This window comes from Cucurbita pepo, chromosome 17 (genome assembly GCF_057944985.1).
Source record: "Cucurbita pepo subsp. pepo isolate OVF chromosome 17, ASM5794498v1, whole genome shotgun sequence".
NCBI lineage: Eukaryota > Viridiplantae > Streptophyta > Magnoliopsida > Cucurbitales > Cucurbitaceae > Cucurbita > Cucurbita pepo.
Window position 1 is genome coordinate 852,076 of NC_141814.1, and position 20,998 is coordinate 873,073.

Genomic DNA, 20,998 nt, shown 5'->3' on the forward strand with positions numbered 1-20,998 from the left:
ATGGAATTTAATAAAAAAAGTCGAACCACTTAATTTTATCCTATTTTTTAAATTGTTACAAATATTAGAATATTCTATATATATTAGTGATGTGTTGTGACTTTTGAATATTTGAGTTTAAGATATTTTGTTGTTAATTAACATTGAATAAACATAATTTTTAAAATAGTTTTTTAAAAAAATAAACAACTGCCCGACCCAACCTTTGGATCCCTACTTTAATCATTTGAGTCACCAAATTGAAATTTCGAGTTGGACCCAACCCTTATACAATCTTTGATCAAACTTTGTATCAAAATCTCAAACTTATGAAAGAAGCACTTCTAATAGGAAAAAATGTAACAACCTAAGTCTACTGCTGCTCTGGCCCGTTATCGCCGTCAACCTCACGTTTTTAAATTGTGTCTACTGGGGAGAGATTTCCACACCTTATAAGGATAAGGAATGTTTCGTTCATCTCTCCAACCGATATGGGATCTCACAATCCACCTTTTTTGGGAGCTCATCGTTCAGTGTGTGACTATGATGTTATTTGTAACAGTTCGAGCCCAAAATATATATTATCCATTTTGACCCGTTATCGTCGTGAGCCTCACAATTTTAAAACGCATCTATTAGGGAGGTGTTTCTACACTCTTATATGGATAAGAAATATTTCGTTCCTCTCTCCAACCGATATGGGATCTCACAATCCACCATCTTTGGGAGCCGATCGTCCCGTGTGTGGCTATGATGTCATTTGTAACCGTCCAAACCCAAAATAGATATTGTCAACTTTGACCGGTTATATTGTTTTAAAGTGCATCTATTAGAGGAATGTTTTCACACTAAAGAATATTTTGTTCCTTTCTCCAATCCATATGAGTTCTCACAAATTTCTTTTAATATATTTATAAAATATAATGTGGATTTGTGATGGAAGCATATAATTGATCTATTTACTAATAATACCATACTCATAAAAAGGAATTAATGTGATTTTAATGAATTTATTAAGTAACTACCATGGATGAATTAGGGTTTTTATGTTGGTTGGTTCATGGAAAGGCCTGCTCTTTAATTACAATGTTTCCAGATTTTTTCTTCTATTGAGCTTTTGTGGTTGTAGATAAGTTTTGATGAGACCCGCAGATTCCCAAGTCTTTGTCTGCTTTTATTGGGCTTTGTTTTTCAAACATATATAACAAACTTCATTTCTTCCAATAAAAAAAAATAAAAAATTATATTTTTTTAAAAACAGGTGAAAAATAGTTATTTTCAAAACTACGTGGTAATATTAAAATTTGAATTTTTATAAATTATATCGAGAGAATATTATATTTTATTTTTGCACACGAAATATTATATTTTTTCTAATAAAAATGATCTATATATATATATATATAAAGGGCTAAATGGAAAGTTTTTTTTAATGTATAAATGGTTATATTAAAATGTTTAAACAACATAAATTAAATTATAAAATTAATTAAATATTATTCATTTTTAGTAATCAAATATTAGAAATTCAAAGTTTTTTTTTTATTTTTTTTTTAATTTTTTTAAGAGCCATTAAAGAGAGAAAAAAGCAAAATATATATTAATGAGAATTTTAAACTTGACTAATTTTCGCTGCATGTATTCGTGGACGGCTGGGACCCACCGTGATTTAGTCATTTACATAATAATTGATTGTTTAGTACTTAATTGTTAAGCTAATACAGGCTAATTTAAAAAATCTAAAAAAAAAAAAACATTGATCATTATTATCATTATTAATACTTTGTTAAAAAATATAATTAAAATTTAAAAACTTTTACTAATGCCTTTCAATTTTTAAAAAATATTACTCTCATCAGTATTATATTTAAAAATACCATCCAATTTTAAAAGTCACGTAAATTTTTTTTACCTTTATAAAAGAAAATTTAAAAATAATTATTATCAATATAATAAACAAAAATGGTCTAGAGTTATTTAGATAAAATTTTAAAGAAAAAGTAGGATGGCTTTCTTATAAGAAAACAAAAATAAAAATACACTACAAGAGTTTGTAATAATTTCACGAATTATTTTCAATCATTTGGTATTAAAAAAATAAAAAAATATATATTTTCCAATAATTGTAAACGAAATAAATAAAAATAAAAATATAATTATTTTTCAATCATTAAGCTTAAAAAAAAATTAATTTTCTTAAATAATATAGTTTGATTAAAATAAATGGTGACAATAATTTTAATATTTTATATAGTTGAAATTAAGTCATAAATTATATATACATTCCGATTTATACGGTCAGTCAATACATTATTATTTTCTTGGGCGTCACACGTTGAAATTAGGTCCAAGCAGCCAACATAACCGTATTTACCAAAGAAAAAACATTTTTAAAACCGTGCTTTCATATCTTCGAAAATAAATCTCGTGTTCAAAGAGGGATACAAGAAAAGAAATCTATAAATATTTAAATATTAAACGAGTTTTTATTAAAAAACTATTATGTCGATATTTATCATGGTATTTTAGCCACTAAACTATTCTTTATTTGGCAATTTAGACTTATCTTACTCACTAAGTTAAATATTTATTAAATATTTATGACCTGCCATTTAATAAAAGTTTCCTTTCTGGGTTTAATATTTTTTAATATAATAAATATAATTTTAAAATTATTTGATTTGGTTGGATATTTTTAAATACTCTTTAAAATTGATTATTAAAGAGTATTTATATTATACACAAATTTTGAGTAATAAATATATTTATTTAAAGTATGAAAATTAAAATAAAATAGTAATGAAACCGCGAATAACGAAAGTATTATTTTCCAAAATATCAGAACATAATTTTGCAGTATTGCACTTTAGTCCCAAAACTTCATCATAATTACATTTTTTGCTTTGAAGTTTATTTTCTAAAATATTGGCCCATACTTTTTGCAATATTGCACTATTCCCAAAACTTGTTCATAATTACACTTTAGCACGATGGAAAGCAACCTGCACAGTATGCAGAGAGCATTTCTGCAATTAAATGCCAGATGTTAGGCATTAACGTACACAGTCCACACAGCGGCACCAGCCACAAATTCTGAAGGCTATTATTATTATTAAGGGCCAAAACCTTAAAAACACGGAGTTGAAGCCCTTTATTGCAAGAAAGCAAATTTATAAATCGACAACGGCGACGACCGACGACCAAAATCAAAATTGGTAAAATATAATCAACACGGAAGCGGGTCATTCATTATTCACTGCCCGTCCAACGGGGCTTCGCCTCGAGTCTTTTTCTTCCGTCTCGCGTTTCTCGCCTATCTTCGCCGTCGATACTTCTCCGGCGAAGCTCTATCGTCTTCTCTCTTCCTCCATTTTATCGTCTCTAGGGGTTATGATTCTTGATTAGGGTTTCATTGACGACCGTTTCAGGTGCCTTTTTCTTGCTCTGACGATGGATTATTATGGTGTTTTCTGTGTGATCTCGGATCTACGTTGAGATCATTTGGATTTTTTTTGTTTTCTCTCTGTTAATTTTTCCTTGAACTTCTGTTCCTCGGTGTTCCTATTCGGTTTCTGTATTCGTTTTGATTTTCGTCGACGGTGTGTTTGATTGAGAACGAATGACAATGATACCGTGGATTTGGTTGGAGGTTTCTTAATCTCATCTTCACTGTGATGATTGGAGTTTCTATTTTTAAGCTCGTGTTAATGTTGACGTTTCATTACTTTTGATTCTCATTTCGATCATGGATGGAGGGCGAGGAATAGTTTGATTATCAATTTAGGGTTTGCTTTCTGTATGATGGCGGCATTGAAGTCTTGTTTTATGATCTGCAGGATTTTTTTCTTTGGTTAATTATTAGGTCTTCGATAGAGAGATTTGTCTCGACATGGCAATGGGTGAGCGGAAGACTATTGACTTGGAGCAGGGATGGGAGTTTATGCAGAAGGGAATCACAAAATTGAAGAACATTCTAGAGGGTTTGCCAGAGCCTCAGTTCAACTCTGAGGATTACATGATGCTTTACACGTACTATTTCTTCTGTTTCTTGTAGTTTATTGTTCAATTTTGTGCATATTGTTGATTGGTACTCTTATGATGATCGCCGTGTTGTCTTCTGAATTTCGTTTGCAGTACTATATATAACATGTGCACCCAAAAGCCGCCACATGATTACTCCCAGCAGCTGTATGATAAATACCGGGAATCTTTCGAAGAATACATCACTTCTATGGTGAGAAACAAGTTCATCCGATCCATTCATTACGATCTTGGGCATATCACTGATTAACTTATCAACAACCTGAGCTTATTGCGTTATCTAACTGAAAATAAGTGGAGAGTACTGAAAACGAGCAAAGTCCACTACAGAGCCAAGGGAACTCACTAAAAGCTGATCCAGTTGGAAATTTTGGTGGTTTATATTGAAATCTCTCACTGTGCTTAAAACCTCAGTCTGATCTTGCAAAACATCATGATAGTTGTAATCCATTTTGAAAAATTCAATCTCACACTTTCGTGGTATTGGAGATTATGACCATGCGGCTATTTTACCTCAATTTTGTTCTAAGATGACTTCAGAATTAAAGTTATATCCTTTGGAACTCTGTCACATCGTGCAATTTTGAAATGCTTACATGCATGCCTTCTTTTGGAAAACTGTAGTGTGGACACATCTATGCATTTCTAGAGATTGTTTTTTCTCCCTTTAGTGTATTATTTATGTTGCTAGAATTTGTCATTTAGGGAATTAGCTGATGGAAACATTTGAGTTCTCTAATAATTTTAACCATAATGCGCTCTTTTTGTTAATTGTGGTGTACATAGGTCTTACCATCCTTGAGGGAGAAACATGATGAATTCATGTTGAGAGAACTTGTCAAAAGGTGGACAAACCATAAAGTTATGGTGAGGTGGCTTTCTCGTTTCTTCCACTATCTTGATCGATACTTCATTGCTCGAAGGTCACTTCCACCCCTCAATGAAGTGGGACTCACATGCTTCCGTGAATTGGTATGTTGTAAACTTTGGATGTGTAGCTTCATTCTAAAGATCAAGCTTGAACCTCCTGTTCCACTTTGTTTTACTAATAGATTCATATACTCTATATGCAGTTTGACTCATTTGATTTTAAGACTCAAATTTTTGTTTAAGTAGTGATCTCTACTCATTTCAGGTATATAAAGAGATAAACAGTAAAGTGAGGGATGCAGTAATTTCATTGGTATGTTATTCCCCTTTCTCCCTTGCCTTCTCTTTCAAGCATGATCTTTGGGATTTAAACGTGCTCAATAACTATGGTCTTGTAAATCAGATTGATCAAGAACGTGAAGGGGAGCAGATTGATAGAGGTCTACTGAAGAATGTATTGGATATATTTGTGGAGATCGGGATGGGGCAAATGGATTACTATGAAAATGACTTTGAAGCTGCCATGCTTAAAGATACTGCTGCTTATTACTCTAGGAAGGCTTCCAATTGGATCCTAGAAGATTCTTGTCCCGATTATATGCTAAAAGTATTTCCTTTATTTTGTTGTTTTCTTAAATCAGCTGAAATACATTTTCCTTATGCATAGAAATGTTTTTTTTTATTGATTTGATTGATTTTCTAGGCGGAGGAATGCTTGAAGCGAGAAAAGGATAGAGTTTCTCACTATTTGCACTCTAGTAGCGAGTCAAAGTTATTGGAGGTTTGTGGTCAACTTTTACAATATCCTTCCAATTTCTACATATAGTTCTGTAGATCTCTTTCTCTCTATCCTTCTTCGATTATTCTCGTTTTCATTCATGTAGAAAGTTCAACATGAACTGCTGTCTGTGTATGCTACCCAACTGTTGGACAAAGAGCATTCAGGATGCCATGCATTGCTTAGAGACGACAAGGTACTATTATACATTTTTCCCTCATTTGAAACAATATATTTAAATGTGGTTCTTCTTCGATGTTTTGTTTTCTTTTGTCCTCTTTTTCCCTGATCTCGATTCTTTTGGGCTTGGGGTGGTGGGTACTTTAAGGTGGAAGATTTGTCGAGGATGTTTCGTCTCTTCTCCAAAATACCCAAGGGATTGGAACCAGTTTCCAACATATTCAAGCAGGTTGGTGGGCCACATTATACTACTCTCTCTCTCTCTCTCTCTCTCTCTATATATATATATATATATATATATATATATATATATGTGCATGAAAGGGTATTACATGTTTGAATAATGTCATGTTCAATTTTCAAACTGCTTTTTTGTTATGCAGCACGTCACTGCTGAAGGAATAGCATTGGTCAAACAGGCAGAAGATGCTGCAAGTAACAAGAAGGTTTCTTCCATCTCAATTAATCTGCTTTTTAAAGTTTTGTTGTCAGATGATTCCTAGATTTCTTTAGTTATCATATCGAATAGTGCACAACCACTCAGTTGTCATTTCTCACTCAGGGACCATACAAGAATAATATTTAGCCTCTTTATTTTAAAGCTAGGTCTTGTAACTTGGTTTTAGGGCCCCAAATATTTTTCCCTCGTTGAAGCTTTGAAAGATGCATTTGTTTGTACATTTTTTTAACTAATAGGTATAAAAGTTAAAGGAAGTTATGATTGGTGTGATTTACCCTTTTCTTTTTCCAGATAATTATTGAAATGCTCAATCTTGTGTGGAAATGAATCTTAGAATTTTATTTATTTATTTTAGATTGGCCCCTTCGCTTTACCAATCACAATGTTTTAAGATGAGGCTTTTTGCTGATTACGTTGACGTTTTGTTTTATCTCTGTTCTTGTTAGGCTGAGAAAAAGGACATAGTTGGTTTGCAGGAACAGGTGTGCCCTTTGGCTTTCAAACTTTTAGATTATTTTCTTTTTAAGTCTTCTTTTTGAATTATAGCTGAGAGATGTTTGATTTCAGGTTTTTGTCAGAAAAGTGATTGAGCTTCACGATAAGTACTTGGCTTATGTGAATGGTTGTTTCCAAAACCACACTCTTTTTCACAAGGTATGTGACTTCACCTTCAGTAAAATTCACTGTAATTCTTAATACCACTATACTTCTATTCACATTTGAAGTGTGTTTTTGTGTAGGCTCTCAAGGAAGCTTTTGAAGTCTTTTGTAATAAGGGTGTTGCTGGAAGTTCCAGTGCAGAATTACTTGCCACCTTTTGTGATAACATCCTTAAGAAAGGAGGAAGTGAAAAGTTGAGTGATGAAGCAATAGAGGAGACACTTGAGAAGGTATTTTTCAATTTATTGTTTCATTTGAAGTTTTATTAGTGTTGGACCTTTAGAATTCATGTGATTTACAAATACAGGTGGTGAAGTTGCTTGCTTATATCAGCGACAAAGATTTGTTTGCTGAATTTTATAGGTGATTATCGGTACTTCGAGACACTTAATGCTCACACAACGTTTTAGTTTATCTTGAAAATACTTATGTTATGACATGTGACAGAAAAAAACTTGCCCGAAGGCTTCTCTTTGACAAGAGTGCCAATGATGATCACGAGAGAAGTATATTAACCAAATTGAAGCAACAATGTGGTGGTCAGTTCACCTCTAAGATGGAGGGGATGGTAAGCGCTAGAATTTTGCATGATAAAGTTGTCAGATATATCAATGTTTGAAATAAGTTTTCACATTATAATAATTATACGATTAAATAAATAACTACTATAATCTTTTTACCCCCACCCCCCCCCCCCCCCCCCCAAAAAAAAAAAAAAAAAAAAGATTGGATCGTGTAATATTATTATGTCAATTAACTTATAAACAGTGAATTGCTAATATATTTAAGTCATATGTTTAGGTCACTGATTTGACATTGGCAAGGGAGAACCAAACTAATTTCGAGGAGTATCTGAGCAATAATCCACAAGCTAGTCCGGGGATTGACTTAACTGTTACTGTTTTGACGACTGGTTTTTGGCCAAGCTACAAGTCGTTTGATCTCAATCTGCCAGCAGAGATGGTACGCATTGGTTTTTGCTCTGTATACTTTGGGACACATGTTATTTTGTATGCGATAGTTTTTCCTGTGCCTTGAAACTTGTAAGACTTTGATGTATCAAACTATTTGTTCTATTTGTTTCAGGTAAAATGTGTTGAAGTTTTCAAAGAGTTTTATCAAACAAAAACCAAGCATAGAAAACTTACGTGGATTTACTCATTGGGTACATGTAATATCAGTGGAAAATTTGAACCAAAAACGATGGAACTGATTGTGACAACTTATCAGGTAACATGCTTGGAAAAGTTGTTCATACCTCTAATTGGCTTTCCCTAAAAGATATTGTTGTTGATATGATAAATTCTCTGCGTTACTAATTATGTTGTTAAATCTGTAGGCTTCTGCCCTGCTGCTATTTAATTCCTCAGATAGATTAAGTTACTCCGAAATCATGACACAATTAAACTTGGGTGATGATGATGTTGTTAGACTACTCCACTCATTGTCATGTGCCAAGTACAAAATTCTTAACAAGGAGCCAAGCACGAAGACCATCTCTCCCAATGATCATTTCGAGTTCAATGCGAAATTCACTGACAAAATGAGGAGAATCAAGGTATACTGGCAGGCATCATCGTGTCTGTCGTTTTGTTTGGCATAATGAATGTGGTGTGATTCATTTTTGTTGATCATGTAGATCCCTCTTCCGCCTGTGGATGAGAAAAAGAAAGTAATTGAAGATGTCGACAAGGATAGAAGATATGCTATCGATGCTTCAATTGTGCGTATCATGAAGAGTCGTAAAGTTTTGGGTCACCAGCAGTTAGTGATGGAGTGCGTTGAGCAATTGGGTCGTATGTTCAAGGTTTGTTAGTAATGCATATCACATCTCTTATTTTGCTTCATGTAATGTCACTTTTCTCTCCGCTTCATATTGACTGGAACCTGAACACGATGCAGCCTGATTTCAAGGCGATTAAGAAGAGAATCGAAGATCTGATCACCCGGGACTATCTAGAAAGAGACAAAGACAACCCCCACTTGTTTAGGTACTTGGCTTGATCTTACTCTTTTCATGGGCGAGAGTCGTGGCCGGTGCTATTCGAGATAGCACGAAAGGCTCATGTTGTAAGCGGCACAATCACGAATATGCTACTGTAGGTAGCCTCTGTGATTCGTGAGCCGTGTTTTCATGAAATTTTAAAACCAGGAGCCCGGTTGTCGGTACATTTTGCCATCCGAACGAGGTTAGAGGCAAGCGCTGTTTACAAGGTTGTGTCTGTACTTTGGGGGGTGATAATATCTGAGCTTTTTTTTTTTTTAATATAAAATGGTCCGATAATTCTATGAGTGGACCCTTCTTAGTAAGTGTATTACGAGAGGTCGTGTCGAAATTGGGATGCAAGGGGCAGTGTCACAGATGCATTTATGTGCTGTTTTAATTGGACTGGTTCTGTTCTTTTTTTTTTTTTTTTTTTTTTTTTTTTTTTTTTTTTTTTTTTTAATTTCTTTTTTTTATGAAATATGCTTTTAGATTTGTGGTTTGCAGAGTAACGCAGCCATCATTTCTTTGATAGAAAGGTGTTTTGTTAATTTAAAGATAACTCAAGAATTGAAGATTGAGTTAGATCTCGATCTCGATAAAGTAGTTCGATTGAATCATGTTGCAATAAGCCAAACAATTTCAAGCTTAATCCAATTTGAGACTTGGGAACTTTTTTTTAATGTGAAATTGCTAAAAATCCAATATTTAAACGTTGGTAGTGTTAAAAGATTTCCTTCTAGTTTCTGCATCAATGCCGCTGACGAAGCAAAAAGACAAGAAAGCGCTTAAACGGAGCTGGAGAGATGCGTTTATAGGTGACGACGTTATAGCCTACATGCGTCTTCGTCCTTCATGAGGAAGAAGTCGATGATATGGCGAGTTCAATTGAACTGGCTATGTCAAACAAAAACTCCACCCTTCTGTTTTTTCTCAAATTTTAACACTTTTTCTAGATAGGTTCTCTGAAGTAATTTAGGTACCGAAAGCTCGAAAACGGAGGTCCCAAATGTCGACGACGAAATAAATAATCAAGAACTCCACCCTTCTTACGTTTTTTCTCAAATTTAACACTTTTTCTAGATAGGTTCTCTGAAGTAATTCAAGTATCGAAAGCTCGAAAACGGAGGTCTCAAATGTCGACGACAAAATAAGTAATCATCTTAGACTTTTTTTCAAGAAATACCGGTAAGAATCACTTGTATTTTAGTATAAGGTTATGCAGAAAAAAAAAAAAAAAACCAAGAAATCTAGAGGAGTGGTCTATATAAAATATCACCTCGTAAGAAGGAAAGAAAACAGAGACATATAATATGAGAGATACGGCTAATATTGCTCTCATGTTTTCATGTTTGAAGGTAATGATTGGACCTGCGAATTGTTTCCTCTTCGCTTAATGGGTTAGTTAAAAACAATACATAAGTAACACCACAAACCATTTTTGGCTGATGTTGAAACGAAGTCTTCCTTTTGCCCTCAACGAACGGCCGCCTTTGCAAACCATTGAAAATCTCAGTCACCATCTTCGAAGCTGCAAGGATTTGATATCTTCAACCTCCATTCACTCCATAGCCCTTAAGCTTGGATTCTTAAACCAAACTATCACCGCCAACCATCTCATCAATTGCTATGTCAGATTCCGTAGAGTTGCAATTGCACACCAACTGTTCGACGAAATGCCTACCCGAAATGTTGTCTCATGGACCTCGCTTATGGCAGGATACGTCGACGATGGTCAACCGAGTATCGCTCTATCGCTGTTCGGGGCAATGTCGAGAACCTCGGTTGTGCCTAACGACTTCACTTTCGCAACCGCAATCAAGGCCTGCTCGATCCTGTCGAATTTAAGAGACGGTGAAAAATTCCATGCCTGTATGGAGATTTTTGGTTATGGAGGGAACGTTGTGGTGTGTTCTTCGCTTATTGATATGTATGGGAAGTGTAACGATGTTATTCGAGCCAGGAGAGTCTTTGATTCCATGTCTTGCAAGAACATTGTTTCTTGGACTTCAATGATCGCTGCTTATGCTCAGAACGCACATGGCGACGATGCATTAAAACTATTTAGGGAGTTCGGTAGCTCGACTTGGGAACGTCCAAATCATTTCATGTTGGCTAGTGTGATTAGTGCTTGTGCATGCTTGGGCAGGTTGGTTTCGGGAAAAGTCGTGCATAGTGCAGCGATTCGTCTTGGCTGTGATTCGAACGATGTCGTTGCTAGCGTGTTGGTTGATATGTATGCTAAATGTGGGAGTCTTGAGTATTCTGGTAGGGTCTTTAAAAGAATTTTGAACCCTTGTGTTATTTCTTATACTTCAATGATTGTGAGCACAGCAAAGTATGGACTTGGGAGACAGTCCCTTGAACTCTTTGAAGAAATGGTGAGAAAAGGGTTGAAGCCTAACCATGTCACTTTTGTTGGTGTCTTGCATGCTTGTAGCCATTCAGGGCTTCCTGATGAGGGCCTTCATTATTTGACTTCCATGTATGAGAAACATGGGATAATGCCTGAGACTAAGCATTATACGTGTGTCGTCGACATGCTAGCTCGAGCAGGCGAGTTAGATAAAGCATACCAGTTAGCAAAATCCATGAAGGCAATGCCTGATGACGACCAGGCGCTGTTGTGGGGAGCGCTACTTTCGACTAGTAGGCTTCATGGGAGGGTAGATATTGCAGCGGAAGCCTGTCAGCGGCTGGTCGATGCCAATAGACAAGTCGCGGGTGCATACGTCACTTTGTCGAATGCGTATGCATCGGCTGGGGATATGGAGAAGGCTCAGAGAGTTCGAGTTGAGATGAAGCATAGTGGTGTCTATAAAGAACCGGGCTGCAGTTGGGTTGAGATAAAAGATTCGAGTTACGTATTCTATGCTGGGGATGTTATGTCGTGCCCACGAGGCGATGAAGTGTTGCGTTTACTACGAGAGTTGGAACGGAAAATGAAGGACCGAGGCTATTCGAGAGGGAGGAAGGGATTGGTGTTTGTTGATATTGAAGAGGAGGCAGAGGAAGAGAAGGTTTGGTTGCACAGTGAGAGATTGGCATTGGGGTTTTGTTTGATTAGCATTCCTGAAGGACTCACCATAAGAATAATGAAGAACTTGAGAATGTGCAGTGATTGTCACGAGGCTTTCAAGCTTATAAGTGAGATTGTGGAGAGAGACTTTGTAGTTAGAGATGTCAACAGATTTCATCATTTCAAAACTGGGTATTGTACTTGCAATGATTTCTGGTAATTTCTTAGGGATTTCAAAAAAATGCTATGTTTTTTTTGAAGATTTTATCGGGTAAAGAAGCACACTACGCGTTCACTTGCATCACAAACACAAGTGCTCTCTGAACCATACAATAACGTTGCCCATAACATAGCTTTCTCGACCATAGCCTTTTCCAATAGAACATTGTAACAGCCCAAGTCCACTGCCAGTAAATATTTGTTTGTTTGAGCTCGTTATGTATTGTCGTCAGCCTCAAGATTTTAAAACGTGTCTGGTAGAAAAAGGTTTTCACACCCTTATAAGAAATGATTCATTCTCTCTCTCCAATCGACATCTTACAATCCACTCCCTTAGGGCTTAGGGTCTCTCCAAATCCACTCCTTAGGGTCTCACAATCCACTTCCATGGGGGCTCATTATAAGAAATGATTCGTTCTCTCTCCAACCGTGGAATCTTACAATCCACTTCCTTTCTTGGAGTTCTCTCCAACCGTGGAATCTTACAATCCACTTCCTTGGGGGCTCATCTCGTTCTCTCTCCAACCAAGGTGGAATCTTACAATCCACTACTTCCTTGGGGGCTCATCTCGTTCTCTCTCCAACCAAAGTGAAATCTTACAATCCACTACTTCGGGCTCATCTCGTTCTCTCTCCAACCAATGTGGAATCTACAATCCACTTTCTTGGGGGCTCTCTCTCCAACCAACGTTGGGGGCTCAATCCACTTCCTTGGGGGGCTTATCGTACTCACTGGCACACCGCCCAGTGACTGTGGGGGGCTTATCGTACTCACTGGCACACCGCCCAGTGACTGGTTCTGATACCATTTGTAACAGCTCAAGTCCACCACTAACAGATATTATCCACTTTATGTTGTCAACCTCATGATTTTTAAATTTTAAAACGGCTAGGGAGAAGTTTCCACACCGTTATAAGAAACGTTTCATTCCCCTCTCCAACCGACGAGGGATGTCACAAACATCCCCAATCAATCATTATATTAACTCATTAAACTATGTTCAAAATCATGAGTGTATCGACCACAAGAATTCAATGCATTCGTAACATAACAGTCTAAAAACACCAAAAAATGAGAAGAAGAAAAAGAGTGCTTTCAAGTATAATTTGTACATCTGAATGAAAATGGTTTGCCAAATAAGCAGAAACCACTTTTTTAAATTGAGCTCCACTTTTAGGAGCTAAGATATTAAGCATTTACATGACCCACAAATGGGTGAAACAACAAAAAAATCTCAACTCAAGAATAATTATAAAAAAAAAAAATATTACATTTTGAATTTTCTACTCGATCTCGCTTTTTTGTACACAAGTATTGGTAAGTAACGAACTATGTAAGTTTCCTAACCAGTTATCAGGATGAAGTCAGTTTCAGTGAGAGACCCTTACCTTTCTCAACTGATCACCTCATGGAAGAATAATCCAAGAAAATAACTATTTACATGGCTCACCTAATCTCTACCACTGCAAAAACTTGACTGAGTTACTGTCTGCATAGCAACCCGAACCAACTCCACGAGTTCCCCGACGTCTTGGAAACTGAAATCAATCACCTTTTTAACTGATGCAACATAGTCCACATGTTTTCTTTCAGTGGCACATGAACTAGCTGCTGCCACGAAGGCGCTTTGAGATTTCGCCGACGCCTCCATGGCTGAATTCATATTGCGTGCCTGCAACACGAAAAAACAAATTCAAAATTATATTTCCAAGACGAAATAGGCATTGAGGATGGCAGTTTGATCTCACAAATTATTCGAGTTCGGGTAGAAATGAGAACTTACAAAGTCGAGGACTCGAGCAAAACTCGTGCAGTTTCCAAAATTCCAGATGTGACTTCCACCAACTCTGTCAGAGGTAATCTTGTCAATAACTCCTTGATTGCTGAAGTTATCGACATCTGATGCAGAAGAAGATGGAGATTCACCTTAAAGAAAGGAATTCATTGGAAGAGCAACACATTGTTAATTAATTGACCTAGCGAAAGATAGAGTAAAGAGTTTCAATAAACCAATAAATATAGAGACCCTATTTCCGAGCAGGCAAGAGTACAACGTTTGAACCAAAAACGAAATTCATAGACGAAACTCGAGAATCCTAATGTGCAAAATGGTTCAAACACGAAATGCATAGACAAAACTTGAGAATCTTAACGTGCAAAATGTTGAGCTCCTGCTGAATGAATATCATATCTTTTTCCTATTACCTTGCACAATTGTACGAAACAACGATTGCATCTCGAGGCGATCTCCATTGACACTTGAGTGTTTATGGTAAACTATCCGCAAGTATGCTACTTCAATACATTTAAAAGCCAATGCGGCTGCAACCATTTCTCGGCGGCCTTGAAATTCAAGGGCACAGATCCTGTAAATGATTGAGAGTTTACAACTTAAAATAAGGCCTAAAAGGAATTACAGCTTAAAATCAGCTTAAATAGACAAAAACAAGTGATATAATGATCATCTTTTACTTACTCGCAAAGTTCGGCTGCAATGCCATAGAACTGCATGTGAGTCATATCGCCATGCTTGTCGGTCGCATTGTTAGGAGTCTCTAAAAGGAATGCTCCATGAAGATACTTCAGAGCAGATTGAAAGTAGAGCTCATTACTTTCAAAAACGAATCCAGCACCCTATGGAACACATAAGAAAACAACTTTAGTAAGGATTAGAAACAGGTCCGGTCTTATCAACAATGTTCAAAGAGAGTAGCAGCAATGAGGGAACCTTGAGATTATCTGCCTTGTCTTTAAGTTTTTTGGCTTCTTTCAATGTATTAGATGCAGTCTGATCGGAGGATTTCGTTCGTTCTTTTAATGCCTTCGACTCTACTGCATCATCACTTTTGGGGGCATCGGCGGAAAGCTGATGAGAATTGCCCGCCCTAGAAGAAACTCGTAAAGAGTCACCACCAAGACATGACGGTTCTTCTTTGCATTCACCTCTTTCTACTGTTCTCAGAACACCTTTAATCCCTGCTTCAGAATCCCGACTTCGCTTCATCTGAAGTCCAACTCCTCTATTTGACCTCTGATCTTCATAACCCTTGAGGTTTCGAGGGGATTTCAATCCTTCAGCACCGACATGAATCGTCTCTTTTTTAGTTAACTTTATGCCATGCTTTTGAGGAATAGTTCCTTCAATTTCACCTGTCCCATTTGGACAAGCTGCATCGTGGTAGGAATCAACCTCTGGCACATATGTCGTGCTCTTCTTTGAGCGCTTGGACATTCCATCAGAAGCCTTCAACTTATCAAGCTCCACATCAGACAAGATACTTTTGTCCTTCTCATTAGAAGCCGGACGTAGAACCTTATTCTCTGTGCAAAACTCCTTATCAGGAAACACGTTCTTGCGTTTCTTGTGGCTCGGTTCCACACTGTCGCCTATATGATTATTGCAAAACCTAGGCCGATCGAGGCTGGATGTCTTAATGGGAGATGATGAAACTGATACAACAGGAGACACTTTCACTGAAAATTTGGCTTTAGTTAAATGAGGTTGAGAAACATTTGATGAGGTAGAGTTAGCTGCCACTGAAACTTGTCGAACACCTAAATTCCTCTTTGGTAACTCCGTACCAACAGAAGTTTGTCTATGAGTAATCTTATTGTTTGGCATTTTCGGTTCCTTATCCTTGCTGATTTCTTCCGTACCACCAGCAAAACCATTTGACACGTTGGATTTCTTTTTCTTATTCAATCTTTCACAAGTTTCTTCCTTTGATAGCACAGGTTCATGAAGTGAACTGTTATGAGATTTTTGAACATCCTGACAATCCTTCAGTTTCCTTTTGTTTGTGCAAGCACTTTTATCATTAACTTGATCAACAGAGGAGATACCAGCTGTTTCTCCCCATTTCTTCGATGAAATTTTCATTTCATTGTCCACGTTCAATTTGTTGTGCATCTTTAAACCAACGTTACTGTGCTTCAGCATAACTTCCCCACCTTCCATATTTGATAGAAGAAGGATCAGAATAATATCCAATTATCTTTTTAAAAAAGATAAATCTAGAAGACAAGATTGAATATTTACTTTCTAATGAACAGCTCACCTCTATCAATGGATTTTTCTTTCAGCTGACCTCTGTTCTTTCCCTCTACCAAGTTGTGCAGGTCACTAGAAGATTGATCCCTTGAATTTCTCAATTGATCCGGATGATTACTGTAACCATTAAGACTTTTATTTTTCCTCAACTCCAGCTGCTGGTTTTTCAGAGAACTTTTGACGTGACTCGGGTCATTTCTGCTAACTGGATTTTGTATTTCCTTCGAAGTATCTTTCCTTTTTCCTTGCTTTGAAGTATCACCTGATGTTAGTCCATTGGCATGTTTCTGCGAAACATCTCCACTCCCGGGCAATGGTAGCTGGTACAAAGCATAAAGCTTCTCCGTTGTCTCCTCCTCACTAATGTCACATCGGTTCATCCCAGGGCTATACAATTGCAACATAAAGTGAAATGGTAAGATAACATTAGCAAAACACTAGAATAAAAAAATCAAGGAATAAGAGGTCAGAAGAAAAAAAATATATTATCAATAAAGAAATCAAACTTTTAAACATAGAAGCACCATCAACTTAAACTGTTCTTTTTTGTCAGAGAAAAAAACAGAAAACTTACAGCCAATTAAGCATGCTGCACAACCATTTTTCAGGAAGTTTGGGTTTTTTCCCAAAGGGCAAAAGGCGCCACTTTTGGCAACTGTCACAGCATACCCATTCATCGACAGGAGCCACCACTGCTGGTTCAACCACCATCGAGGATTTGGACGTTTTGTTTTCACTGTCATCTGATCTTTTGACCTTTCGCAAGTCACCAGAAGCCCTATCAATTACACCCTTACTTTTACGGTTTCCATCTAGCCCCGAGCTGTTAAAAGAACCTCTATTGATCGCTCCTGCTTTCTGATTGCTGTATAAGATATAATCAAGTCATTAGTAAATTGAATACAGATCGGTTAACTCATATAGATTCAATATGTAAAACTTCGTTCTGGGTGGTTTTTAGATTTCATTGTATCCATAAATTTTAGGTTAATGTACTGAGACTTTTGAAAACCAACCTGTGCCTTCTATTTTCTGATTCAGGAGTGTCAGCATCAGTGTCCTTTCTAATTTTTGATGCTTTACTCCTAAACTCAAAGCCTTTCTCGACTGAACCAGCTGTTTTCCTACTAGCAGTCTGTGGCACTTCTAATTTCTTCTTGCCAACAATTTCAGACTTTTCTTTCTTAATTGATCCTTTGTCTGTGTCTGTTTCTGCTTTGTGCAGTGTAGTTTTACAAGAAAGCTTCTTCTTTTGTGGGTCCAAGTAAGCACTGGGCATCATACCCTCGGAAACAAGTTCGAATGGCAGCTTATTAGAAACGAAATTCTTGCTTTCAAAAGCCTCATTTTCTAATTTTCCATTCACAAGAGTAGTCGTCTCCTTCCCAAGAGAAGCACAAACTTCGTTCTTATAACTGACATGCCTTTCTATATGCCTCACCTCCTTTTTCTTATTCTCAACCAATGTACTGTCGGTCTCATCGGCTAGCTTCGCCAAACCATCTTTTTTATCTTTCGGGAAAAGCACGGATTTGGTTTCTTGAAGTGGTTTTTCTTTTCTTGACAACCCAAGTAGGCTCTCGTGAAGAGGTGATATCAATGCTCCATCGGGCACTGGGAAAGCAGTCATCTCCTGTCCAAAGGAGATAGAGAGAGTGCATGGTAAGCATACAAATGGCTGTTTGAATTGAAAAATTATAGAATCAGTAGAACCGTCACCTCAATTATCTTAGTCAGAGACTCATCTGGTGGGCATTGAGATATGGGCAGCATCCCTTCATTTACGTCAGAGGTTTTTTCTGATGAAGGTGGAGAGTCATCAAGTCCAAGGCCACTGTATATTGCTGCATTTTTCAATCCAGTACTGTTAGAACCAACTTTAATTCGAAGTTTGAGCGATCTTTTGTCCATCGGACAACCTAAGCTGATTGAAGCTTCATCTTTCGAAGGGCAACTATTGGTCACTTTAGTAGCTGGCAAGCATGAATCTACTCTGCCAGAGATACTGCCAGAAGTTTCCCTTGCATTGCGAGGGGGAATAGTATTGCAGACAACAGCTTCTGGCCTCCCAGGTGGTGGAACTTTAGGATTCTGAGAAGAGCCCTGCACATACACGGCCATATAGCATAAAGAATTTGGGATTAGTTATATCATTTATATATAAGAAGTGTTACTCTATTATATTTTTCACATGTAATAGCTAAAATAATTAGAATAGTTTTCATATACCTTCAAGAGCACATTATCCGGAGATGGTGCTGCCTTGCATTCTCTTTGTTGATTACTCTGGTGAGCCAAAATGGAAGGACGGTGTTCGTATGTAGGCAAAAATGAGCCATAACCACCAAACTTTGACCCTAATAACAATTAGAACCCCATATATTATTATTTTAAAACGCAACGATCATCTCAATCTGTCGTTTTGTGGTCTATGAAAGCAACTCACCTAAGTTTTCAGCTGAAACTCCCCTTTCGAAGTCCTTTTGGAAATGACCAAGAAAACGCTCGATCTTCTCATCCTAAAAATACAAGAAGTGAAGTCCAGTTAATTCAGATGAGCCAAAAATTATGAGTACTTGCAAATAGAAAAGAAAAAAACAGCTAAACTTCTTTTTCCGGGTTACTAAACAGGCCGACCATAGAAAGAAAAGTGGCAAGGTTTTTCCAGAATGATAATTTGGATGCTTTTCAAACAAACAAACTCATAATGTTATACATTATTTAGTTCAATTTCATTTCATTTCAACTGATCAACGATGGAAATTGTTTACCAATTCTTTCCAAGCAAACAAACTAGTAATTTTATGCCCTTCTGAGTTCCACCTAATTCAAGTTCAACTGATCAACAATTTAGTTTCATGAGTTCAATTTACTTCCTTCCCCATGATTTCCCCTTAATCAAACTCTATACTAATGGATACAAACTAAAACCAAAAATCAAAAGGTTTTAAACTTTTTAAAGAAAAAATAAACCATCAACTTTCAAATAATTCACTGTGCCAATCAAGAAACAAGTCGCAGTCCATCAACAAATTCCAACGCTTAAGAGAATACCCTTACAATGTAAGAGAGAGTAATATCAGGGTCAACATCACGGCCACTCTCCTTGTAATAACAAGAAGCTTCGCCATCTTCCATGCCAATGGAATCCTTCATCATCATCATTGGCTCCATAGAGCCCACCATTAGATGTGAACCAAAAACCCTAGTTCCAACAATCATTGTCCCTAAAATCCAGCATCATTTTAATAAGAAACAAGAACGATAAAACAACAATACTCAGAAACAACTTCTGTCGAACCAAAGTCGGAAGCGAAACCTTACTTTGGAGAAGCGGAATCGATATCGGCTTCACTTGAACAGGACGATCGTCAAATGGCGATCGCACTGTCGATGCTGTTCCAGTAATCTACAAAAACCCTCCCAAAAACAGATTAATCGAAACGGAAAAGAAAAGGTTCCGTTGGGCTTCTGAGAGTGCTAGAACTACGGAAAATTCCCAGTTGTGGAAGAAAAAAAATCAATGATCCTAACGAACGAAAATTGGGGTTTGGATTTTGCGGGGGATTTTAGTAGATTCTCAAGTTACAATTTCGTTTTTGAGTTTCGGAAATCTTTCCTCCCACTCGCCGCCTGATGAAAATATTATTTCATTTATGACCCAAAATTCCCTACTCCCGGGTGCGAGTGGGTCATTGGAGCGTGGAACTATGAATTTTTCCGTTTAAATACTCCCTTGCTCGCTGAATATTACTCCATATCGAAATTCATTCAATAATAATATTATGTTTTATTTTTTATTTTTAAAAATTTTAATGCCAGCTAATATACCAAAATAATAATTTAACTTTTATTTTTTAAATTCAAATTCCTCCTATCAAACTGTAAGGAGATTAAATTAAATTCAATAAAATTTGCAATTAGTAGATATTAGTAAATAAGATTTAAAAGATTAATTCTCGGTTGAATTATAGTTTAAATTTTAATTTACTGATCATTAGATCAAAACCGTCTTATTTCTAATTAAAAATAAATTTTTTATCTAAAACTTTTTTGTCGTGTTCTTAATTATTTTTGGATTATTCATAGCTCGTAATAATCAAATTTGCAGGTTCAAACATAGTCGTACACAAATTTATGAAGGCTCAAACCTTTTCGAAAATATATTTACTGCGTGCTAATTTTGTAAAAATCAAAACCTCTTGATTATAATTAAAATATTGTAGTAGTAATTAATTCTAAGGAATTTTTTTGTTACCGTTAATTTGCAAGGCTTTTAAAACCTGTCAGTTTATATGATATTAAAAATGTAAACTAATTTTCATTTTTTGTTTCCTTTTTGTTTGTTTCGAGAAGTATATCGATCAACTTCGATTCTTTCTTTTTCTATTGATTCTTTTCTGATCGAGATTTATGGATCCATAGACTTATATGTGTATTCTGTTTATGGACTAATGAAAATGTGCAAAAGCTCTGTTTATCTCTGTCATTTTATGATATATTCCTTTTTACGTATGTGTCTATATAGATTTTGTGATCTATTTGTCTCAAAATTTCGACCCGCTTAATATATTGGTATTATTTATATAATAGGGTTTCAACACTCTCTAATGTATTAGTATTATTTATATATTAGGTTTTGAAATATTTAAGTTTTTAGTATTTGTTTTATCTAATTTATCTAAATGGAATTATCTAAATGGAATTGCTCAAAATATTTATATTTTATCTTATATCTAGATAATTATATAAAAGA

At 36.1% G+C, this 20,998-nt stretch overlaps 3 protein-coding genes across 7 annotated transcripts; 2 read left to right on the forward strand and 1 right to left on the reverse strand.

The window, feature by feature from the left end:
• Positions 1-3,162: 3,162 nt before the first annotated feature.
• Positions 3,163-9,379, forward strand: LOC111778627 (cullin-1). Of its 2 annotated transcripts, none has more exons than XM_087119163.1 (20): positions 3,163-3,407; positions 3,842-4,008; positions 4,114-4,213; positions 4,807-4,992; positions 5,156-5,203; positions 5,294-5,497; positions 5,594-5,671; positions 5,775-5,864; positions 5,997-6,077; positions 6,232-6,294; positions 6,755-6,790; positions 6,876-6,962; positions 7,049-7,198; positions 7,276-7,331; positions 7,416-7,536; positions 7,770-7,931; positions 8,055-8,198; positions 8,308-8,526; positions 8,608-8,775; positions 8,871-9,379. In XM_087119163.1, exons 2-20 carry the CDS (start codon positions 3,869-3,871, stop codon positions 8,970-8,972), a joined length of 2,235 nt encoding a protein of 744 aa, XP_086975289.1. In that variant the 5' UTR covers positions 3,163-3,407; positions 3,842-3,868; the 3' UTR covers positions 8,973-9,379. The 2 variants fall into 2 exon arrangements, with proteins under 2 accessions (XP_086975289.1, XP_086975288.1); XM_087119162.1 differs by having other exon boundaries at positions 3,164-3,407; positions 3,816-4,008.
• Positions 9,380-10,234: 855 nt separating this feature from the next.
• Positions 10,235-12,350, forward strand: LOC111778695 (Tetratricopeptide repeat (TPR)-like superfamily protein). The gene has a single exon (XM_087118983.1). The coding sequence runs from the start codon at positions 10,401-10,403 to the stop codon at positions 12,189-12,191; it is 1,791 nt and encodes a 596-aa protein (XP_086975109.1). The 5' UTR covers positions 10,235-10,400; the 3' UTR covers positions 12,192-12,350.
• A 956-nt stretch (positions 12,351-13,306) lies between these two features.
• On the reverse strand, positions 13,307-19,943 carry LOC111779299 (cysteine-tryptophan domain-containing zinc finger protein 3). Of its 4 annotated transcripts, none has more exons than XM_087119356.1 (13): positions 19,567-19,943; positions 19,303-19,469; positions 18,689-18,761; positions 18,472-18,599; positions 17,962-18,345; positions 17,259-17,875; positions 16,817-17,107; positions 16,250-16,629; positions 14,920-16,142; positions 14,668-14,825; positions 14,397-14,557; positions 13,975-14,090; positions 13,307-13,863 (listed from the first exon to the last, which is right to left on the reverse strand). In XM_087119356.1, exons 2-13 carry the CDS (start codon positions 19,462-19,464, stop codon positions 13,642-13,644), a joined length of 3,915 nt encoding a protein of 1,304 aa, XP_086975482.1. In that variant the 5' UTR covers positions 19,465-19,469; positions 19,567-19,943; the 3' UTR covers positions 13,307-13,641. The 4 variants fall into 4 exon arrangements, with proteins under 4 accessions (XP_086975482.1, XP_023515189.2, XP_086975481.1 ...); XM_023659421.2 differs by having other exon boundaries at positions 13,975-14,117; XM_087119355.1 differs by having other exon boundaries at positions 13,975-14,117; positions 19,562-19,943.
• Positions 19,944-20,998: the final 1,055 nt, after the last annotated feature.

What these genes read in the sequence shown, in the direction of transcription:
- LOC111778627 (XM_087119163.1), top strand. Translation starts at nt 3,869, where the DNA reads ATGGCAATGGGTGAGCGGAAGACTATTGACTTGGAGCAGGGATGGGAG. An exon ending in CCTCTAAGATGGAGGGGATG is followed by an intron (nt 7,537 to 7,769) that starts GTAAGCGCTAGA and finishes TCATATGTTTAG; the next exon opens with GTCACTGATTTGACATTGGC. An exon ending in TGATTGTGACAACTTATCAG is followed by an intron (nt 8,199 to 8,307) that starts GTAACATGCTTG and finishes TTAAATCTGTAG; the next exon opens with GCTTCTGCCCTGCTGCTATT.
- LOC111778695 (XM_087118983.1), top strand. Translation starts at nt 10,401, where the DNA reads ATGTTGAAACGAAGTCTTCCTTTTGCCCTCAACGAACGGCCGCCTTTG.
- LOC111779299 (XM_023659421.2), bottom strand. Translation starts at nt 19,464, where the DNA reads ATGATTGTTGGAACTAGGGTTTTTGGTTCACATCTAATGGTGGGCTCT. An exon ending in TGCAGCATGCTTAATTGGCT is followed by an intron (nt 16,630 to 16,816) that starts GTAAGTTTTCTG and finishes GCAATTGTATAG; the next exon opens with CCCTGGGATGAACCGATGTG. An exon ending in GTTTCGTACAATTGTGCAAG is followed by an intron (nt 14,118 to 14,396) that starts GTAATAGGAAAA and finishes CCTTTCTTTAAG; the next exon opens with GTGAATCTCCATCTTCTTCT.